The sequence below is a fragment of the Aquila chrysaetos genome, chromosome 6, assembly GCF_900496995.4.
Source record: "Aquila chrysaetos chrysaetos chromosome 6, bAquChr1.4, whole genome shotgun sequence".
Classification (NCBI taxonomy): Eukaryota; Metazoa; Chordata; class Aves; order Accipitriformes; family Accipitridae; genus Aquila; species Aquila chrysaetos.
Genome location: NC_044009.1, coordinates 825,489 through 843,465, shown reverse-complemented (window position 1 = coordinate 843,465; position 17,977 = coordinate 825,489). Strand labels below are relative to the sequence as shown.

General features: G+C 56.8%; 1 protein-coding gene across 3 annotated transcripts in view; it reads left to right on the top strand.

Annotated features, from left to right (window-relative positions):
• Positions 1-16,027, top strand: part of AJAP1 (adherens junctions associated protein 1) — a 46,380-nt gene extending 30,353 nt beyond the window's left edge. For 2 of the 3 annotated variants that reach the window (XM_030017448.2, XM_030017445.2), the window contains exons 4-6: positions 1,660-1,902; positions 3,361-3,491; positions 9,092-16,027. In XM_030017448.2, coding sequence (XP_029873308.1) covers positions 1,660-1,902; positions 3,361-3,433 — 316 coding nt within the window. In that variant the 3' untranslated portion in view covers positions 3,434-3,491; positions 9,092-16,027. The remainder of the gene's footprint in view (positions 1-1,659; positions 1,903-3,360; positions 3,492-9,091) is intronic. The other variant, XM_030017446.2, reaches the window with a different exon arrangement.
• Positions 16,028-17,977: the final 1,950 nt, after the last annotated feature.

The following is a 17,977-nucleotide window of genomic DNA, read 5'->3' as shown; positions in this document are numbered from 1 at the left end:
AAGAAGCTTGCTCGCTCCCCGGGATTAGAGGAAAACCTATTTGCAGGGCTCCGGAGGCATTTTCATCTCGGCAGAGCTCTAGCCAAGCGTTGCGGCTGGCCGAAAGCGCCGAGTCGCTCGCCCCGCAGATGAGTTTGTTTTGCTGGGAGCGGGCCCGCGGGGAGGCATCGGGAGTGCAGCCAGTGAGGCTCCGGTTTATATCTCAGACAGGAGTTACTTTACCAAACTTCCCTAATCATAGCAGTATTTCGGTGAAAGAGCGTGGAAAACACTTTATAAAACACTTCTGGGATTTTTCTCTAGTAGTGGTCATGAGAAGTCCATATCATTGATCTGGCCGGCCGCAGCTTGCCAGAACAGCTCGAGTAACCTAATGCTGAAGCCAAAAAGGGAAAAAAAAAAGAATACAGTGATCATTGTAGCATAGAAATTGTTTACAGTAAGTGAAGTTGGGAAATCCCCAGAGGATACCTGCAGGCGAGCGCGGTCAGCAGTCAGACGTGCCCCAGGCGGGAAAGCAGCACCCCGATGAGTTTGCTCAGCTCTAACATTTGCCAAACCGCTTTGGGTTTTGACGCGGTTTTTAGGCTACCTCCGGCGCTGCTCGCGCAGGCGAGGGCCGGCCGCGCGCTGGCTGCGAGCTCCGTGGCAGAGCTGACCCAGATCGCACGCTTAGTCCCCGGCCCCAAACGGGACGCGGTCCCGACCCCCGTCCCTTAGGCTGGCGCTTGTCCCCCTCGGGCAGGACGGGTGAGCGATGGCTGCGTGCCACGCTGGTGTCCTTCTTGTCGTTACTCCTTCTGCAAACGTGCCGTGGTTGTTTTAGCGGCCGCCTCTTTCGGTTGCATCAGCCGGCGCAGAGCAGGCTGTGCCCCGCTGCTGGCAGATGCTGCCGGCGTGGCCGGCACCGCTCCCGGGGGAGCCCCGCGCTCCCGGCCCCGCAGGTCTCCCTCCGCGGGCAGCACCAGCATCCCCAGCTCCCGCGGCCCTCGGAGTCGCGGTCTTCCGAAACTCCGGTATTAGGATAGGCGCTGTCAATCCTGTTCAGAAAAAAAGTGACATCTCGCTTAAATCAGCGTCTAGACCTTTAAATAGGACCAGCCTGATCGAGGGCAGGTTCCTGCTAGCTGGCGTTCTCCCTTGTTTCCTTCGTACCGAACCGCAAGCGTTGCACGGCCACGAGATCCCGTTGGAGCCTCCGGAGCCGGTGGAGTCACCGGGGAGCAGGGCTGCCCTGCCAGCCGTCCCTCGGCCGAGGGGGAGCGTGTCTGCCATGTCAGACCGGTTTCTGAGCTTATTTATCCCGATAAGTTAAACCCTTTTGGTGCCTCCCAAGCGGAAAAGGTTTCACTTACATTGCTTTCACCTGTCTTTTCACTTAAAAAAAGGCTTTCATTCCCTGCAGGTATAAACGTATGACTTGTCAAGTCATTCCTCTGATGGTAAAAAGCTTATATCTAAAATTTAAATTCGATCCTCCAAAAAAAAAAAAAAGGTGAGCCAAACGACTGCTTGATTGCGGCCGATCTTTCCCACGTGCCTGAATTCTAATCTAATATCGAGCGATGTTCAATTAACGGCCGGTAGCGCGCGTTCCCCTGCCGAGCGTCAGCGACGCGCGGTGCGTCGTGTCCCTTCTTCTCTCCCCCGCCGCCCCAGCTGCGCGCAGAGCGGGCGCCCGCGGCGCAACAGCCACCAGCGCAAGCTGGACCAGCAGGAGGAGAGCTGCCAGAACCTGACCGACTTCGCCCCGGCCCGCGTGCCCAGCGCCCTCGACATCTTCACCGCCTACAACGAGACGCTGCAGTGCTCCCACGAGTGCGTCCGGACCCCCGTGCCCGTCTACGCGGAGGAGGTGTTGCGCTCGCCCGGGGATTATAAAACGACCTTCAACGGAAACAGGTGAGGCGGCCGGCGCGGTTTCCCTGCGGGTTGGGGAGCGCCGTCCCGCTCCGGGGGTCCGCTGCCCCCTCTCTTCCCCCGGGGAGATGCCCTGGGAGCGCGCGGCGGAGCTGCCTTCCTCCGGCTCTCCGAGCCGCGATGCTCGCCTGCCCCGTAGCTCGGCGAAGGCATGGCCGCCGGACCTCTCATCCCGCCGATGAGGGTGGGCGGGCGCCTCGGCAGCCCCCGTCCTCGCGGTGTCAGCCTGCCGTTCCCCCCCCCCCCCCCCCCCCAGCTCAGCAAGCCCCGGCAGCGTTCGGCACGTTTTTCAGTTCCCGCCCGCTGCTGCTGCCAGCACGTAAATGCTGCTGGATCCATCTTCCAGCGTTCGTGCTGTCTCCTAAGTGGCATCGAAAGAGCTGCTGGGTTGCGAATGAGCGGGGTGATTAATGGAGGAGCGGGCGGCGAGAGCCAAATGAACCGTTTGTCTGGTGTGAAATAACGATGCGTTAACGAGGAGGCTTCGTAGCGGCTGGCAGCACGGCGTAAAAGATGCGAGCCCTCGCTCTGCGTGCCCCTTGCCTGCACGGGTGGGAGGTGGTCGGGAGTGACCTCTCCCCGCGCCCCGGGCTGGCTCCCAGAGCCCTTGCACTGGGTGCTGGTGCAGTTTCACCACGCTGTAAACGCTTGCCCCCCACCAAAGCTAGAGGGAAAATCGGGAGGGGAGTTTTGAGGGAGAAAACGAGCCACCGGTGCTCCACGCAGCCTGGCTGGACCGTGGCGTGCGTGCCACCCGCAGCTGACGTCTACCTGCATGAAGGACAGAAGCCTGGAAGCCAACAGCTTGATAGGCATCTTCTTAACCATCGTCTTCTGCGTGCGCATGGGGTTTTGCTAGTTCACGTTTTTCAGGGTTTCCTCAGATCTTGGAAGGCAGAGAATTGGGAGGGATTTTCAAACCATTTCGTTGAACGTACACGTGCGTTGATTTTGATGCGAACCCCAGCCCAAGCGGTCCAGGGGTGCCCTTGTTCTGGCTGGAAGGGGGTCGTCGCTTTTCTGCCGTCAAGTGATGCTTTCTGGGACCCTGTTGGCCTCGGTGCGTTTCCAGGCAGCCTGGCGGACCCCGTGCAGGCGATGGGCACGGCAGACCCGTGCGGGACCCGGGAGACGGGGAGGTGGCAGATAGGAGATGCTCTGCTGCCATTTGGGGTCAGCTATCCCTGCAGCAATTGGCTGCGTCAAAAGGTGCTCGCGCACAGGGGCCAAAACGTTCGACATTGCAGTCCGTCCTTTTCTTCTCTCTCTGCTTTGCACCACCCTGATTTCCGAGGCCAATAAGCCCATTCAAAGCATTACTTCAGAGATTAATTTTTTTTTAACCCTCTAAAAAAGCTGATTTTTGCAGCAGGCCATCTCGGCTTGCTCCTTGTGTGTTACGTACCGGCACGTGCAAGCCCCTTTTTCTGCTCGCTGCAGACCCTCTTCTTCTGACCGGCATCTTATTCCCGTGGCCTTTGTGTCTGAGAAATGGTTTGAAATCTCCTGCTGACTGGCCGAAGCCTGTTTGACTTCTGGGGGCAGGGCAGACGCCATCGGGCTGTTTCCTGGTACGTACCGCGCTCCCCACCGCGTCCATCACGTGTGTCCCCCCCCGTGCCCATCGTCCCCTGCCCGCGAGCAGCCGCCCTCTTCCCTGCCTGGTGCCATCCTCCGCTCGCCCTTCTTTTGGGACGTCGGACCCGAGCAGGGCGGCTCACCCAGCCGGGATGGCTGGAGACGTCTCCCGCCGAGGACGGGACGTTGGGTGCCAAAATGGCTTTTCCACGGAGGTGAATTACAGACGGGCCTGAGCTAAAAGGCAGGGACTGGGATGGATGTGGACTTGCGAGGGAAGGGGCAGCCTTGAGCTTCAGCCTGATCTTGAGGTTCCAGCCCACCTCTAAAACCTCGACAAGCGATCGTAATTGCCGGGCTGTGAAATGGCCCGATCTGTAATTAACCTCTTGTTGCATGAGGAATGGTCTGTCTCATTCGAGAGTCACGCATCCGACATGCACTCTCCATTGGTACCCGAAAGCTCATTTGATGGTGTTTGCTGTCATAAACATTTCCACGCTCCCGCTGCGAGGGTGCCGGGGTCCTCCTCTTCCTCCTCCTCCTCCTCCTCCTCCTCCTCCTCCTCCTGCTCCCATGCCCCTTCTTGCTCTGTGGGAAGCCGAGCCTGCAAGCCTGTGTGCGCAGTCCCCAGCAGCCGGGTTAACGCCTCCGGTACTGCTGCAACCAAAGGAGTACAACGATGTTGTACTGGTTTCAACAGTACGTTGTTTGGGGATTTTTTTTTTGAGTTGGCTTGAGCCGTTTTCGCCTCCTTGTATTGCTTTTGAAGGTGGCACGGCCGATAGCGGTGGCAGGAAAAGCAATTAGGGTTCACTGCGTGCCAGCTCACCGTGGGGCAGCGGTGCCCGTTTGAGCCGCGCGCTCAGGTGAATTAATTGGTCTGTCCCAAGTCCCTGCTGTAATGAATCATATATTCAGTGTAAATGAAATTTCCAGCCTTCCCTGACTGCAGCTTGCTCGGAATAGCCTGTTTAACATTATGCTCAGCTATTGAACACAGAAATATAATTAGATTAGAATGGAAGGGAATAAAAAGTTAATGGTCTCGGCTGTGCCCGGGGCTGGCTGTGTCTGGGCAGGCCAGGTGAGGTGTGTGCCTGCCTGCCTGCGTGGCGGAGGGCAGAAAGCAGAAAGCGAGGGTTCGGCCGTCTGCCCACCGGCGTCTTTGCCCGCAGGGTCTCGCTGGCATGACCCCGCTGCTCAGCCGGGGCGGCTCTGCCCCCCGAGAGCCTCTCCTGGCTGGAGGGGCTTTGCTAGGGAATTTAAGAGGCTCTCACTCCCCATCTATTAGTGTTCTCCCATTATTACTCTGACTTTTGTTGCGGCTGCTGTCTTGGGGGGATAAAGTGCCAAGGTACCTGGCCAGAGAACTGGCGTTAGTGAGCAAGGGCAGCGGGAGGATGAACAGGGAGGTTCTGCAGGGTCTTCCTCAACAGCACGTGGGGACGCTAGCTGCTGAAAGCAAACAGCAATAACCCACTGTACCTCTTCCACCGTGAGCTTTGTAGTTTGTGATGTCTGTCCGTTGGCTTAAAATTATTTAAAAAAAAAAAAAAACAACGCAAAACCCAAGCCAGTCATAGTTGGATGCCATCAGGAGCTCTCGTGCCTGAAGCGTAGAGGGAAGGAGAATGAGCAGCTCCGGGCTGTTGCCCACTACGGGAAGCCAGTGCAATTCCCACCACTCCTGCCCAAGGTCCTGTGAAACTCTGTGCCAAAGACCGCGCTCTGGTCATCTCCATACATTTCTTTAAATAGTTCAAAGCTGGTTCATTATGCCTTATTAAATCCTTGAAATTCTCATTGACCTGTTTTCATGGAATCCATAAAAGGCGTATTGACACGCTCTGGAAAAATCTATCCGAGTCGTACCTTGAGCATAAGCTCCGTAACAGTCTTTCAATTAATTATACGGTTCTGGAAGCTGATGTTTGGTTTCATTAATGTTAACAAAGTGAGATGAATCCAAAAACTGAACTCTGCATGTGTACACGTGCATGTGTGTATTTGCACCGGGGTATTTCTGGCATACACACGCCTAAGTGGTATGTCATGGTAAAAACCAGGTGACTGCCATAGAACCCTATCGTCTGTGGGGAGTAACCTCGAGAATGTCACCGTGGCACAGATAACAGGAGAAATTGCCCTCGTCCCAAAATGGGGTCAGCCCAAATCCTTTAGAAGTTCAACAAGGTCACTTAATATTTTTTCCGCACCGTGCTACTTCCCGTGCAAGGTTGCCTACATCTTCTGCCGGGGCACGGTTGTTAGAGCGAGGACCTGCCAAGGTCGTGGCGTGTATGTTTTCCGAGTGGGCTTTGCTCTGCGTGGCGGTGCTGCACGGCTGTTCCTGCAGCCCGGTGTTTGCCCCGCGGCCCATGGCGGTCGGCACGGCTCCCCGTGGCTTCCCAGAAGCCTGCGGTCGAAAGATGCTTTGCAACCCCATGCAAAACAGCATTTTGCATCAACGCGTATGTGCCAGCTGGGACATCCCACAGACAAAATGAGTATTTCGAGTTTCACCTGTCCCTGTGTAAGGTAAAAGCTTCCAAGAGCAGATGGTGTTGAGATAAGCTCCCTGGTAGTCTGTCCCCTGTCGTCGCGGTTGCCTTGTACTGTCACCGGACAGATGCTGGTGAGCGCAGGAGGAGCGGTGGGACTGAGGATGCCTTTCCAGCTCTTGTTTCTAGAGGAGAGGCTGGTGGAAAAGGAGACGCAGCTGCTTCGGGCTGCACCTCTTCTGGAGGGACGGCTGTTCTCCTGGCTGGCTTTTACGGTAGCAGCAACGTCGCCTGAAGGTGACCTGAGCCGATGTTGATGCGCTGCATCTCGGCAGAGGTGGAGGGATGCTCTAGAGCACGCGGAGCTTCTTGGCTGGAGGGGTTACGTGCAGCTTTCTCTTCCCAGCCCCTTTCTCTCAGCCTGAGCAGAGGATGGAGCGGGGCATGAGAGGAGCAACCCCCAGTCGAGGCGAGCGGGGCAGGGGGGGTTCTCCCCGCTCTGCAGCCACACAGCCACGCACCGGGAGGGGTCAGACGCTGCACCGGTCTCCGCGATGGAGACCTCTCTCCTTGGAAAGGCTCAAAGCACTTTACAAGTTTTAATTGATGGCACTTCACAGCTCATAGCTGTCTAACAAGGAAACCAGTACTATGGAACGTGTAGAGTCAGAGCTGGAGACAGAAGACGGACGATGTGGCCAGGGACAGGGATTGTCAGGGCGGAGAGGGGGTGCGGACATTTCGACTAGATGAGCACCGGGAGGCTGGTTGGAGTTTAATGGGGACTTTACATATTACAGTCCATCAGCACCGTGCGAGTACCGAACGTCGTGCTGCCTAAATGGCAGCGTGGCATTTGACGACGCCGATGGCGACGAAAGGCTGGGCTGAGCGGCTGCAGGGAGCAGATGTAAGGGACGGCGCCGCGGAACGGTCTCCAGCCTGGAGAGCTGCAGGCAGCGCCGAGGTGGTGCCAGGAAACCCGGTGAAACTCATCGAGTTACACGGCGAGCAGACGTCGGAAGTTATTTCCCGGGGTCGCGTTCATCCCGTGCCAACAGGAGCGATGGGTCGGGTTCCCGTGCCGCCGGCACGGTCGCTGCCGGGGCGCTGGCGCTCCCAGGAGCGGGCGATGTCGCCCGCGGTGAGCGGCTGTTGGAGCTTTCCAGCAGATTGCCTCTGCCGGCGGTCAGGTCCCGCGGGAACGCTGGCTTGTAGAGGGATGTCGCACCTAGGAGGACCTGGCCCCTCCGCGGCAGCCCGGCGTACGGCCGCGGCGGCGCGGCCCAAGGCTGGCTTAGGTGGGGAGTAAAGCGGTCAGTTAAAGCATTCGTGCCAGGCGACTCACTGAGGAACTATCTGCGGGGGGGGTGTAAGAAGCGAAACTACCTGTGCCCCCATCACGGCGGATGACAGAGGAGACGCAGCGCCAAGGCAGAGGCAGGAACGGCCGCTGGTTTTGCAAACCGCAAGGTGAAATTTGCTGAAGACTCGAGTGGCACCACAGCAAACTGTGGCTGTTTTGGTTTGATTTCATCCTGGCTTTGGGGCTTTCTGAAATGAAGTTTGAGATTTCGCATTATTCTTGTCCTTAATCCCACTCTCTTTGACTGAAAAACCCCATGGAATGAGATTATACAAAAATCGGTAAGGTTGATCAAGCACTGACCTACTTTGCACAAAGAGGCTATTTGGAATACAATATAAATTTTACATCCTGCAATGCATGCATTAAATAGTATTCATCCAGAACTATGCAAATGTTCGGCATCGCTGTTAGGGAAGTGGCGATTTGAGACCTGAAAATCGTCGTGGTACGGTAACGTTGATCTGACCCTAGCTTTTGCACAAGGCAGTTAAAATTGACGGTATTGTATGGTAATTCCGTGCTTTGAACACGGCGAGCAGCTGCTGTGATGGCCCCGTTCTGCCTAACAACAGCAAATGGTTTGTATTAACATTAACAGATAATGAGTCATCATAAAAAAGCCCGGCTTGCCTTCGGAGGAATAACAGCAGTCCCAACACAGCCCCCGTGCAGGAGATTAAGGACTCTGTAAAATCTGTCTCGCTAATTAAGACTTCAGCGTTGTTCTTGGAGATGGTATATATTGGGCATCTTGCTTCAAAATAATGTTGAAGAAAGAACCCTCGAACAGAAAGCGTATTGCATTTCTAAATGCTAATGACCAGCTAGTCAGAGGCCGTAGCGTAGATGAGGGCATATATGTCATGAGCACACTCCGGGCAGCACTTCTGCATATGCTGACTATATATCTGCTGCATATAAAGCCCACACGTGGGTAGCTCGGTCTCAGGCACAGCACATATTGCTATACATAAAGCCAGTCGCATACAGGTAAAGCAAGGGGCTGCACACTAATGATGGGGAGTAATTGTCTTCACACAGAGGTTGAAAGATTACGTAGGGAGAGGTCTTTCGGAAGACGGCAAGTAAGTAGCGTAAGAGGAACTTCAATAGGATCTCTGGGTTTGATGCTTAACCAATTCTCTATTGATTTCTTTAGGGCATTTAACTTCAGAAAATCTTGTTAGTACTCATCATCATCTTCTCATCTGCCAGAGCACTCGTTGCTCCTAGCCCGAGCATGAAAAGCTCCAGAATGCAAGGATGCTCAGAAATAAATCACGCTTTGGAAAAGGCCCCGAGGAGATAGAAGCGCGCAGTAGGGCACACTGAAGTCTCTTAGCCGCTCCCACTGCTCGCCAAAAGCGTCCCTGTCCCAGCGCCCGCATCCCCGTTCGGAAGGCCGCCCCGCGAAACGCGGCGGAGGGCGAGCTGGGCAAGGCTGGTCCTTCTCCAGGGAGGCAGAAGTAGTGGTCCCAGTCCCAAATGCAGACTGGCAACTCGGCAGGGGGGGGTGACTGACATCCCGCTTCCTCCGTACCCCGCTCCCCCGGGATGCTCGCCCACTGCCATCGACATTTGCTCCCCAGAGCCCCGCGGTGCCGCTGCTGGGAGGAGGGGGAAGCCTCCGGGCTCCTGGGGGGCATCGGAGAAGTGATGCGAGTCATGGTGCATTGCCCTGTTGTGATTTAACCTTTGTTTTTCTTCTTGTCCTTAACAGGATTCCATTGGTGAACCTGTAAAAAATATAAAAAAATAATGGGTTACCTGTACCTACCATTTCCGTTTACCAGTAGGAGACTCAAAGAGCAGCGTTCTATGGGCCAAATATATTTTTATAAAAATGAACACGCCTATAGGTAACTGCGTTTTTCAAAGAGCGCGTTTTTTGGAGAAGAGAAAGACAAATGTGCGAGCAAAGAATCCTGTGGAGGAAGAGGAACCGGCGAGGGACTGAGAGGGAAGGACTGGGCGCCTGGAGCCTGGACGCGGACTGTGACTCTGAACCTGTGCCAATAATACCATTATGTGCCACGTACCGATGCAAAGACTTCGCGAGAAGCCGAAGCTCAGTCGATAACGCCTAGAAACGTTGTGGAGGACGAGTGGGGCGTCTCTTCTGGTGGGGTCATTCATTCCGGTCCATACGCATACATACATACGATATATGTAGAGAGAAAATATATATATACACACACAAACACTTTTTGTACTGTAGCAATTTTTGGAGATCTTAAATACTCATTTTTAAAGAAGATGTCATGGGCTAAAAGTCTCATTTCTTTAACACGCATAATACAAACTAGGTGAACCGATGTTTTCTACTTTGGCAGCTTGCCTTTCGAACCTATATGTGTATATATAGGTAGACATATATACATATATATACGTATGTGTGTGTATGTATAAACATATATATGTATGTATACATATATAGAGAGAGTTATATATAGTTTTGGTTCTTTTTGGAAATGCTTTTCCAGTGGTGGCGAAGTGACCGCAGCGGCGAGCGGCGGGGGACGGCCAGGGCCGCGCTGCCGTCACGGCGGGCTGCCGGCGGGGAGCTGGGGAGAGGCTTCCCAAAAACCAGCCGGAGCGCGGCTGCGCTGCCCCGTGGTTCCTCCGGCTCCGGAAGGGATGGCGGAGCGCTCTGGAGGCTGGTCTGGAACGCAAGGAGAATGGAAACGGGCTGGGGTTCTAGCTAGAAGGATGCCTCTGGGCCAAATTCACAAAGTGCATTCCTGCTGTCGGAGGCCGGAGGAAGCGTGACGCCGCGGCGAGAGGAGCGGGCAGCAGAGGAGCTCCCCTCTCGCCCGGCCACTTGGCCGTTGCAAGCCCCCTTTCCCCGATGCGGGATGCCGCCTGCACGCGGCGGATCCCGCTCCCGCTCCCCGCGGACCCCGTGTCCGAGACGGTGCTCCCGCACCATTGCGTTCCCAGGGGCAGGGCGAGCGGGAGCGAGCAGGTCCTCCGGCTCCTGGCGGCTTGAAGCATCTCGAGGCGGTGGCAAAGGGTATTTCCACACTTCTGCAGCCCGATACATCATCAGGGGAGATAGGAAGAAGCCCAAAAGCCTGTGTCTGCCCTTTGTTTCGCGGAGCTGTATTCGCTGTGACGCCTCGGGGCTGGCCGGGGACGGGTTTTAGGCGTGGGCTTTCAAGGGAGGGCCCTCTCTTGGCACAGGAGACGAGTTTCAGGAGCGGGATGTGGGAGTTTTTTTGGAAAATGGCTTTTAGTTTGGCCACGACACCAAAGCTTGCTCAGCCCTTTGTGAGGAACGAGAGAGGAGCGAGCCCGTTGCCTCCTGACCCAGCCCAAGGCCAGCGAGCTCCCGGGAGCCTCTTCCTTTGCTCTCCTGGTCTTGGCTGGGTCTGCCGCGGCAGGAGAAGATGCAGCCCGCTGTCCACAGTCATGGGGATCATTTGATAGCATTAAAAAGGGAATTTTGCCCAACGGTTTGCCAGGGAAGTACTGTTCTGCTGGCTCTGGTTTGGTGCGTTGCTCTAGGAACACGTCCTGTCATCCATCCCCCTCCTGCTGGGGTGGGTGTTTTCGGTGGGTGCCGACGAGCTTGCCAGCCTACCTGTGACCCCCCCCCCCCCCCCCGTCCAAGTCTTTCCACGGAGTCGGGTGCTGCCGGCCATGCTGTGCCCCTCCAAACCGGTGCGGGTGGGAGAGCCAGGCAGGAGGGGGGGATGGCGGGTCTCCCAACCTGCCCGGTGTCTCGCCACGGTTTGCTTCTGCTCTTTAACACGTGCCCTGCTCCAAGCCTGGGCTTGCCCACGTAGACCATGCCAAGGCAAAGCTTGCAGAGGGCTCCCAGGTAACTGCACTGGACGATTCATGTGAGGGTCTGCTTCACGTCAGACACCGAGACGGGTCTCGGTTGGGTTGCTTCGACGTTAGGTGGGTGGGAACGACAGCAGAGTTCAGACCAAAGTCCTCCAGTTCTTTTTGTAAACTGCCCTTCGTAAACACTAGCGATTTTTTAGAATTGTCCAGATACATGTTTCTACTCATCCGCTAATTATTCAGCACCATTTCTTTATTGTAACGAACGTGCAGTTTAAAAAAAACCAACAAACTCAGAAACTTCTGGTATTGTGCATAGCCACGTGTGTGGTCTCTTGTTTCCGTACCCTTTTCTGTCCTTTTCTGATGGAGTTGCACAGTCTGGATTATTTTTGCTGAATTTTTGGAAGCTGCCCCGGAAAGAAGTCTTCCTTGCCGGACCTGGTGATTACCTGCGGACTTGCACCAAATGCAACCAAATGTTGCGTTGGCAACATTCCCCACGACTCCGACGAGCCTCGAGCATTGCCTCGGGCGAGTTCTGCACCAGGGTCGCTGCCGACCGGCAGCCGGAGAGGAGGAGGGGGGGTTCCTGTTGCTCCTGGCCAGGTTTTAGTCCTTGACTGAACCCGTTCCCTCTCCGGAGGCGGTTTCTTGTGAGCGCTGAGCTGGGCGGGCATGGGCAGCAGCAGACATGCGTGTCCCTGGGGCTGGGTCTTGGTGTTGGGGGCTATTTAACAGGGCTGGGTCCCCTTAGACTTCTCCAGCGGAGCGGAGACCTGCTCTTTTTTTTTTGTGTTTCCTGAGAGCAAACCTTTCCATCATAGGGCTGGGCACGGGGCGGGGGGGGGTCTGCTGCGGGGCTCTCATGTCCGGCTCTCCGGGCCGTTGGGTGGGATGCCTCCCCGGGATGCCTCCAGGAGCAGGGGGGGGACAACAGTGTCTCGCTAGAGGAGCGACCCCCCCAAAGCTTTAGCCTTCCCTGAGAAACACGGGGAGTGTTTTCCCTCGGGGTGTCCCAGGGGGTCTGCCCCGAAACGGGGAGGCACGTCGGTGCTGCGTGGGGTCCTGTCCGCGTCGCCGACAGTCTCACGTGCACGCGGGGGGGGCTTGGGCACGCAGCGGGGTGCGATTAAAAGCGCAGAGCGTTGCCTCGCGTGGGTTACCGATGCCCCCGCTCAGCGGCTGCGCAGGGGAGCACCCCGGGTGCTGCTCACCCCCAGGGCTGCACTGGAGTGAGGCTTCGTGGCAGCGGGGGTCAGCCAAAACCCGTGCGGGGAGCACGGGTCCCGAGCCACTACTCCAGGGTGATCCGTCATCTCGGTATACCGGGGCTTTTTGTGTTTCACTGGTGTAAACGGTGCAGCCCCCGCAAGTTACCCTTGCTGGCACGGTTTTTGAATTCTCCTTCTTTGTTTGACTTTGCTGGCATCAATCCACTCCAGCTCGGGAGCCGCATCTGTTGTGCTTCACCCATTGATCTTCCTATTTATTTGTATGTGCTGGCTGTACCCAGTAGTTCTTGCAGGTATTCCAGTGTAATCTCGACAGCAATTTGACATCATAAAATATATCTCGACTCCCTCGTTCCCGAGCGTTTGAAGCATCGTTCTGTATTTCTGTGTGTATGGAACCTGCTGCCTGAAGGGGAGTCGTCAGGTGGAGCTGGGGGCTTGGCAGGGCGGCGCGGGCAGCGCCGGTGCCGGTGATGGAGAGGTGCCCTGCCCCGAGCCCGGCACCCGGCTCCCGGGAAATTCCCTGCGGAGCTGGGGGCAAGGAGGGGGAAGTGTGTCTGTGTGTGTCTGTGTGCGCGTCAGGGAGAGAGAACGAAGGCAAATAACTTTGACCCCAGGCGACGGGAGCAGGTTTCTGACGGCAGGACTCGCATGAGCTTTCCACATAGTCTGCAGAAGGACACGTCCTGGTCACCAAGAGATGAGCGGTGAACCGGGGAACAAAAGTAGATGCACAATCTTCCCTTATTTATAAGGACCAACAGCACTTGCACTTTATCAGAGAAACCCTCCCATCCCTATGCATGCCAAGCACACCAACAAGGGACAACTGCCCGGAGGAAGGAAAGGAGGGGAGGAAGAAGGGAAGGGCCGGAGCTGCAAATGCGGTGATTTACGAGGCAGGATCCTAGCATCCCAATGTCTTTCGTAGTCAAGAGAAATGAACCGTGGTTATTTCATTCCCTACTATTGATGAAAGCCAAAAAAAAAAAGAAAGAAGTGAAAACAGAAAGTCACATTTTCATGAAATAGACCGGTCGAGCAGATCCTTCACACCGGGGAAAAAGCAGGCAAGCGGGGCGTTCGCAGACACGTTCCTTCGTGACCTGTGACATGTTTCGGCCACATTGTCTGGCCCCAAGGTCTTTTGGCTGCCGCAGCCACAGGCGATGGCTCTAGATGGGCTCCTTCCATCGCTGCCCTTTGCCGGACACAAAGCTTTGTCCTCAGCTGGCGGGAATTCTGCCGGGGTTCATCGGCTTGAGCCAGCCCAAAGCTTATTCAGCAATAAGGGGGGCAGTTTTGCTAATGCTCGTGCCACCAGGTACTTTGAATCGGCTGGAGCCGCTCGCCCGAGCAGCGGGGTCTTGCTCCTGTGCAAGGACAGAGGGGACTTGCGCGTGTTTGGAGAATTAGGGGTTTTTCTGTTCTCATTCAGAAGCTGAGCCCGTTTTCCAGCCCGATAGCGTTGCGCAGGTAGCAGGGAACCATGGAATTCCACCGTGAAACACAGCCCTGTGCGCTGGACGGCATCGTTTGCATTGCAACGGATTGAGCCACGGCTTGCGAGCAGCGAGGCCGTGAACGTCCCTTGTGAACGTCCCCGTTGCGCCCGGGGAGGTCACCTCGCTGCGGTGCCGTGCTGGGGAGCCGTGGGCACGCGTGTGGTGGGACGCGATGGATGGACAGTAAATCCAGGGGTGCAGCCCGGACGCGGCATCGGGCGTCCGCCACTGCCTGGGAAAACTATGTTGCCGGTGTGCCCTTTCTTTGGAAAACCAGAGCTTTTTACGGTGTTTTGTTTCATTGTGGATCTGGCAGCTTGAAAAAAAAAGGTTTGCTCCTTGCTTTGCCGTAAACTTCCAGCTAGCTGCTTCTTGTTGCTTTTCGGTTCATTTTATGGATTTCTTAGCCCCTTGGTAGTTACTAAGAAATGCGTCACGGCTGCCGAAAGGCTGCCAAATCCCCCAGATGTGTGGTGGTGTGTCTGCGTGTTGGTTGTGGCTCTGTCTTAGAGAGAAAAACGGCTTGGGGCGAGCCCTTCTCACCGCCAGCCTCTGCAGGGAGCCGGCAAAGCCGGCTGCTCCTGTGCCGGGACGGCGGCTGCTCTGCTCCCCCCGGCAGAGGAGAGGCTGGCTCTCCCTCGGGCTCTGAGCAAGCCCAGACCTCCCGGGGCTGCGCGGGACCTTTCCTCCGTCAAAGTCCCTTGCAGGCGCCGAGCAGGAGCTGCAGGACTTTCTGCTCCCGCCGAGCCGCGGATTCGGCGCGACTGCTTGGGCGAGGGCTGCCCGCTGCGGCCGGCGCCGGTGGGCTCTTCGCTGCGCCAAACTAAGCTGGTTTGGGGCTACCGGTCCCGGCTACCGTGTCGCGGCGCCTCGGGGTACGGCGGGCGGATCGGTAGGGTTCGGTACCCAAGCCCCTGGTTTTCACAAACCGGGGTGTCCCGAGGGCAGCGTCGTCCCGTAGCATCCGCGGGCGCGCGGGGCAGAGCGGGTCCCGGGCGGCTGCCCATCTCTCCGCATCTGATCGTTTACCTTCACTCTGTCTTCCCAGCTAGAGATAAAGGGCAGCCCGCCGCGGCGGCGGCGGCGGCGGAGGGGCCGTGCGGGAAGCGCGCTCCGCCGCGCTCCCCAGCCTCTGCGCCCTTCGCCGGCCGGGAGGTCGGAGCAGCAACGGCAAAACCAGCGCGGGGAGAGCGCGCGGGGGCGGATTTCAGGTTACCTCTTCTCCATTGGCAGCTTGTTGTGAAGGAAGGTAGTTCAGCTCAAATGGTAGTTAAATAGTAGATATTCTACACATATTATATATTTTGTAAAAAAAAAAAAAAAATAAAATAGAACAAAAATATATATATACTATCTCAGCCCACCCATTTCAGGATGAATGTGGTTGGAATTTTGGTTCAACCAGGTATAAAATCTGTAAGCGATTTTTTCAAAACCAGCAAGAAATCCCTCACCATTTCAGAAGTCCGTGGGTTTGGTCTCCAGATCTCATGTAACGCTTCTCACGCATTTTTAAGAATTATTCTCAGCGTTTGTAGGTACATTTTTAATAGTGTCGCGAGTGGAGATAATATTTCCTTTGAGAAAAAGTCTATGTTGCACAAAAATGTACACTAAGGGCACAGATTTCTGACCCAGATTCTTCTATTTTAGGTTCCGAGGGGTTTATTTTTTTGTTTGATAGGACATGTACAGTGAAGTTTACACTTTATTTTTATTTTGCCAAAACCCGTTTTCTAACATGAGACAGCTTTTACTTTGTAACCGGTTTGACATCACTGAGTACTTCTTTCTTTTCCTGGGAAAATCCTGCACCGAGAGACATCCCGCCCGTACGTGGGCGATGCGCTTGAGGCCGTCGCCGGCAGAAGCGGCCGTCGCCTGTCGGCGTCGCGGTTGCCCCCGGCGCGGCCGCGGTGCGAGCCGGGGCGATGGCGGCGGGGAGCTGGCTGCCCCGGGGGGGGGGCCGGGCAGGCGAGAACTGTTTTCTTCCCGAGTGGTTTTTAATTTGTCTCTGTACTTCGAAGCTGTGTATTTGGAAGCACTGTAAATGCCACCCTATACCGATTTCCCTGTGTATATTTAGTACTCTGATGTTGCTATTAAAACTGATATGAGAACCGCGCAGCCGGGTGGTGACTGGGTTCCTCTGCGTGGCGGCCGCGGTCCCTGGGGAGGGGACGGGGTCGTTTCGGGGGCCGGGGGGGCCAACCGCTCCGCAAGAAGGAGCCCGGGGTCTTTCCTGGAGAAATCTCCCTGGTTCCCCGGCTGCGCATCCCTCGGGCGAGCGGCCGAGAAACGGCTCAGCCTTCGTCCCGGGAGGAGGGTCTCACGCATCCCCTCGAGGTCCCCACCGCGGCAACAGCCGCCTCCGGACCCCGCGGCAGAGGCGGGAGGGCACCGGGTCCCCAGGCTCGCCCAGCGACCCCCAGGGCTCGGGGGGGGGGACCCGCGCGCGCGCGTTGGGACCAAGCGCTCGGAAGAGGGAAGCCCTTTAATAGGACAGTTGGAGGGCGAATTAAACATCACTAACGATGTTTTAAATGAACAGCTACGCAATAAGGTAAGCGGGCGTTACAGAACTGCTTAACCTAGATGCATGTTTTACATAAAGGGAAATTCTGCCCTGAGCAGATGCATGTTAAAATGGGATTTCTTGCTCGCAAATCGGGGTTGAAATGGGTGACGATGGTTCACGCTTGGGCTGTCATGCTCCCAGGCGGGATCTCGCCGGACAGACAGACGGCCGTGGGGACCGGGGTGCCGCGCGGAGGGGGCTCTCGCAGAGCTTGCTGGGCAGCGGGGGCAGCTCCCAGAGCCCCCCTGCTTGCTTGCCGGCCTCCTCCCCTTCCCCAGGACACCGCGGGACAGTGTGGCTGCGATCCTTTGAAATGCCATCTGACCTGGAAAGGGGGAAAAGCCTTTTTCAGTGTCTCCGTTGGCTTGGAAGAGGGATGACCTGAGAAGATGCAGCTCGGCACAGCCGCCTGCTGCTTTCGTTTCCAGGACCCTTTGCAGCTCTCCGTGCCAGGCCAGCCACCTGACGGCACGCCGAAATGGGGACCAGAGATGCCGCCCCTCCCCAGCCTGGCCAAATCCTCCCCAAAACCTCTCTCCTGTGGGAAAATATGTAGGAAAATAGGGAGGGAGAAAGTGAGACGCTCTTCATTTTAGGGCCAAATTGCCAGCTTAAATCACCGTGACAATGTGTACAAGCTAACAGGATGCGAGCGGCCCTGAAGCTGCGTATATCAGCCGGAGAGCTCTGTTTGTTTCCAGATACAAGTGGGATTTCAGGGCATGAAATACAGTGTTGGGATCTCATTCCTTTCCCTGCTATTTGTCACAGCCAGAAACGTACTCGCCAGCTTGAATTGTTGCAAGCGTCGCTGCCGGGAGCGCAGGGGAGAAATATTGCGCTGAGCCGTGCAGCGTGGGAGAGGGGACGTGGGGGACGAGGAGGAGCCGAACGGCTCGGGCGGGTGGGCGCTGCACAGTCTCGCCCGGATTTGCACGCTTCTCTCGCACGGATTGCAACGGCGGCGGGCAGCCGGCGCGGCTGCGGGAGCGGGCGGCAGCTCATCGCCGCTCTGCTCCTCGGGTGACTTTGGTGCGCCGTGAAAGACCGCTGCTGCGGGAGCTCCTGCCCAGCCCGGCGAGCTCAGCTTTCTGCATTGCAGCCGAAGGGGAGTACCGGCCAAAACGGCGTCCCCGCAGAGCCAGCCCCGCAGAGCCGGCCATCCCTGCCCCCTCCAGCGCCGATCGCTGCCGGCACGGAGCCAGGAGCATCCCCTCCTGCCGCTCGCCCCGCCGCGCGGCGTGGACCGGGGCGCAGCCACCGGGCACCGTGCCCCAGGGTAGGCGATGCCCCGAGCGGTCCCCAGGGCTGGCGGGGCCGTGGCTGGCTCACCGTCCCCTTTCCAGCGCTGGAGGCTGCGATCTCTGCATCCCTTCGGGGCTGCCTCCACCCGGCAGCGGGGCGAGACTGGAAAAAGGAGGCTGGAAACAAAAACACGAGCGCGCTGATGCCGCAGCACACAGTTCTGTTAAAAAGTAGGACTAAGCATTATCCAA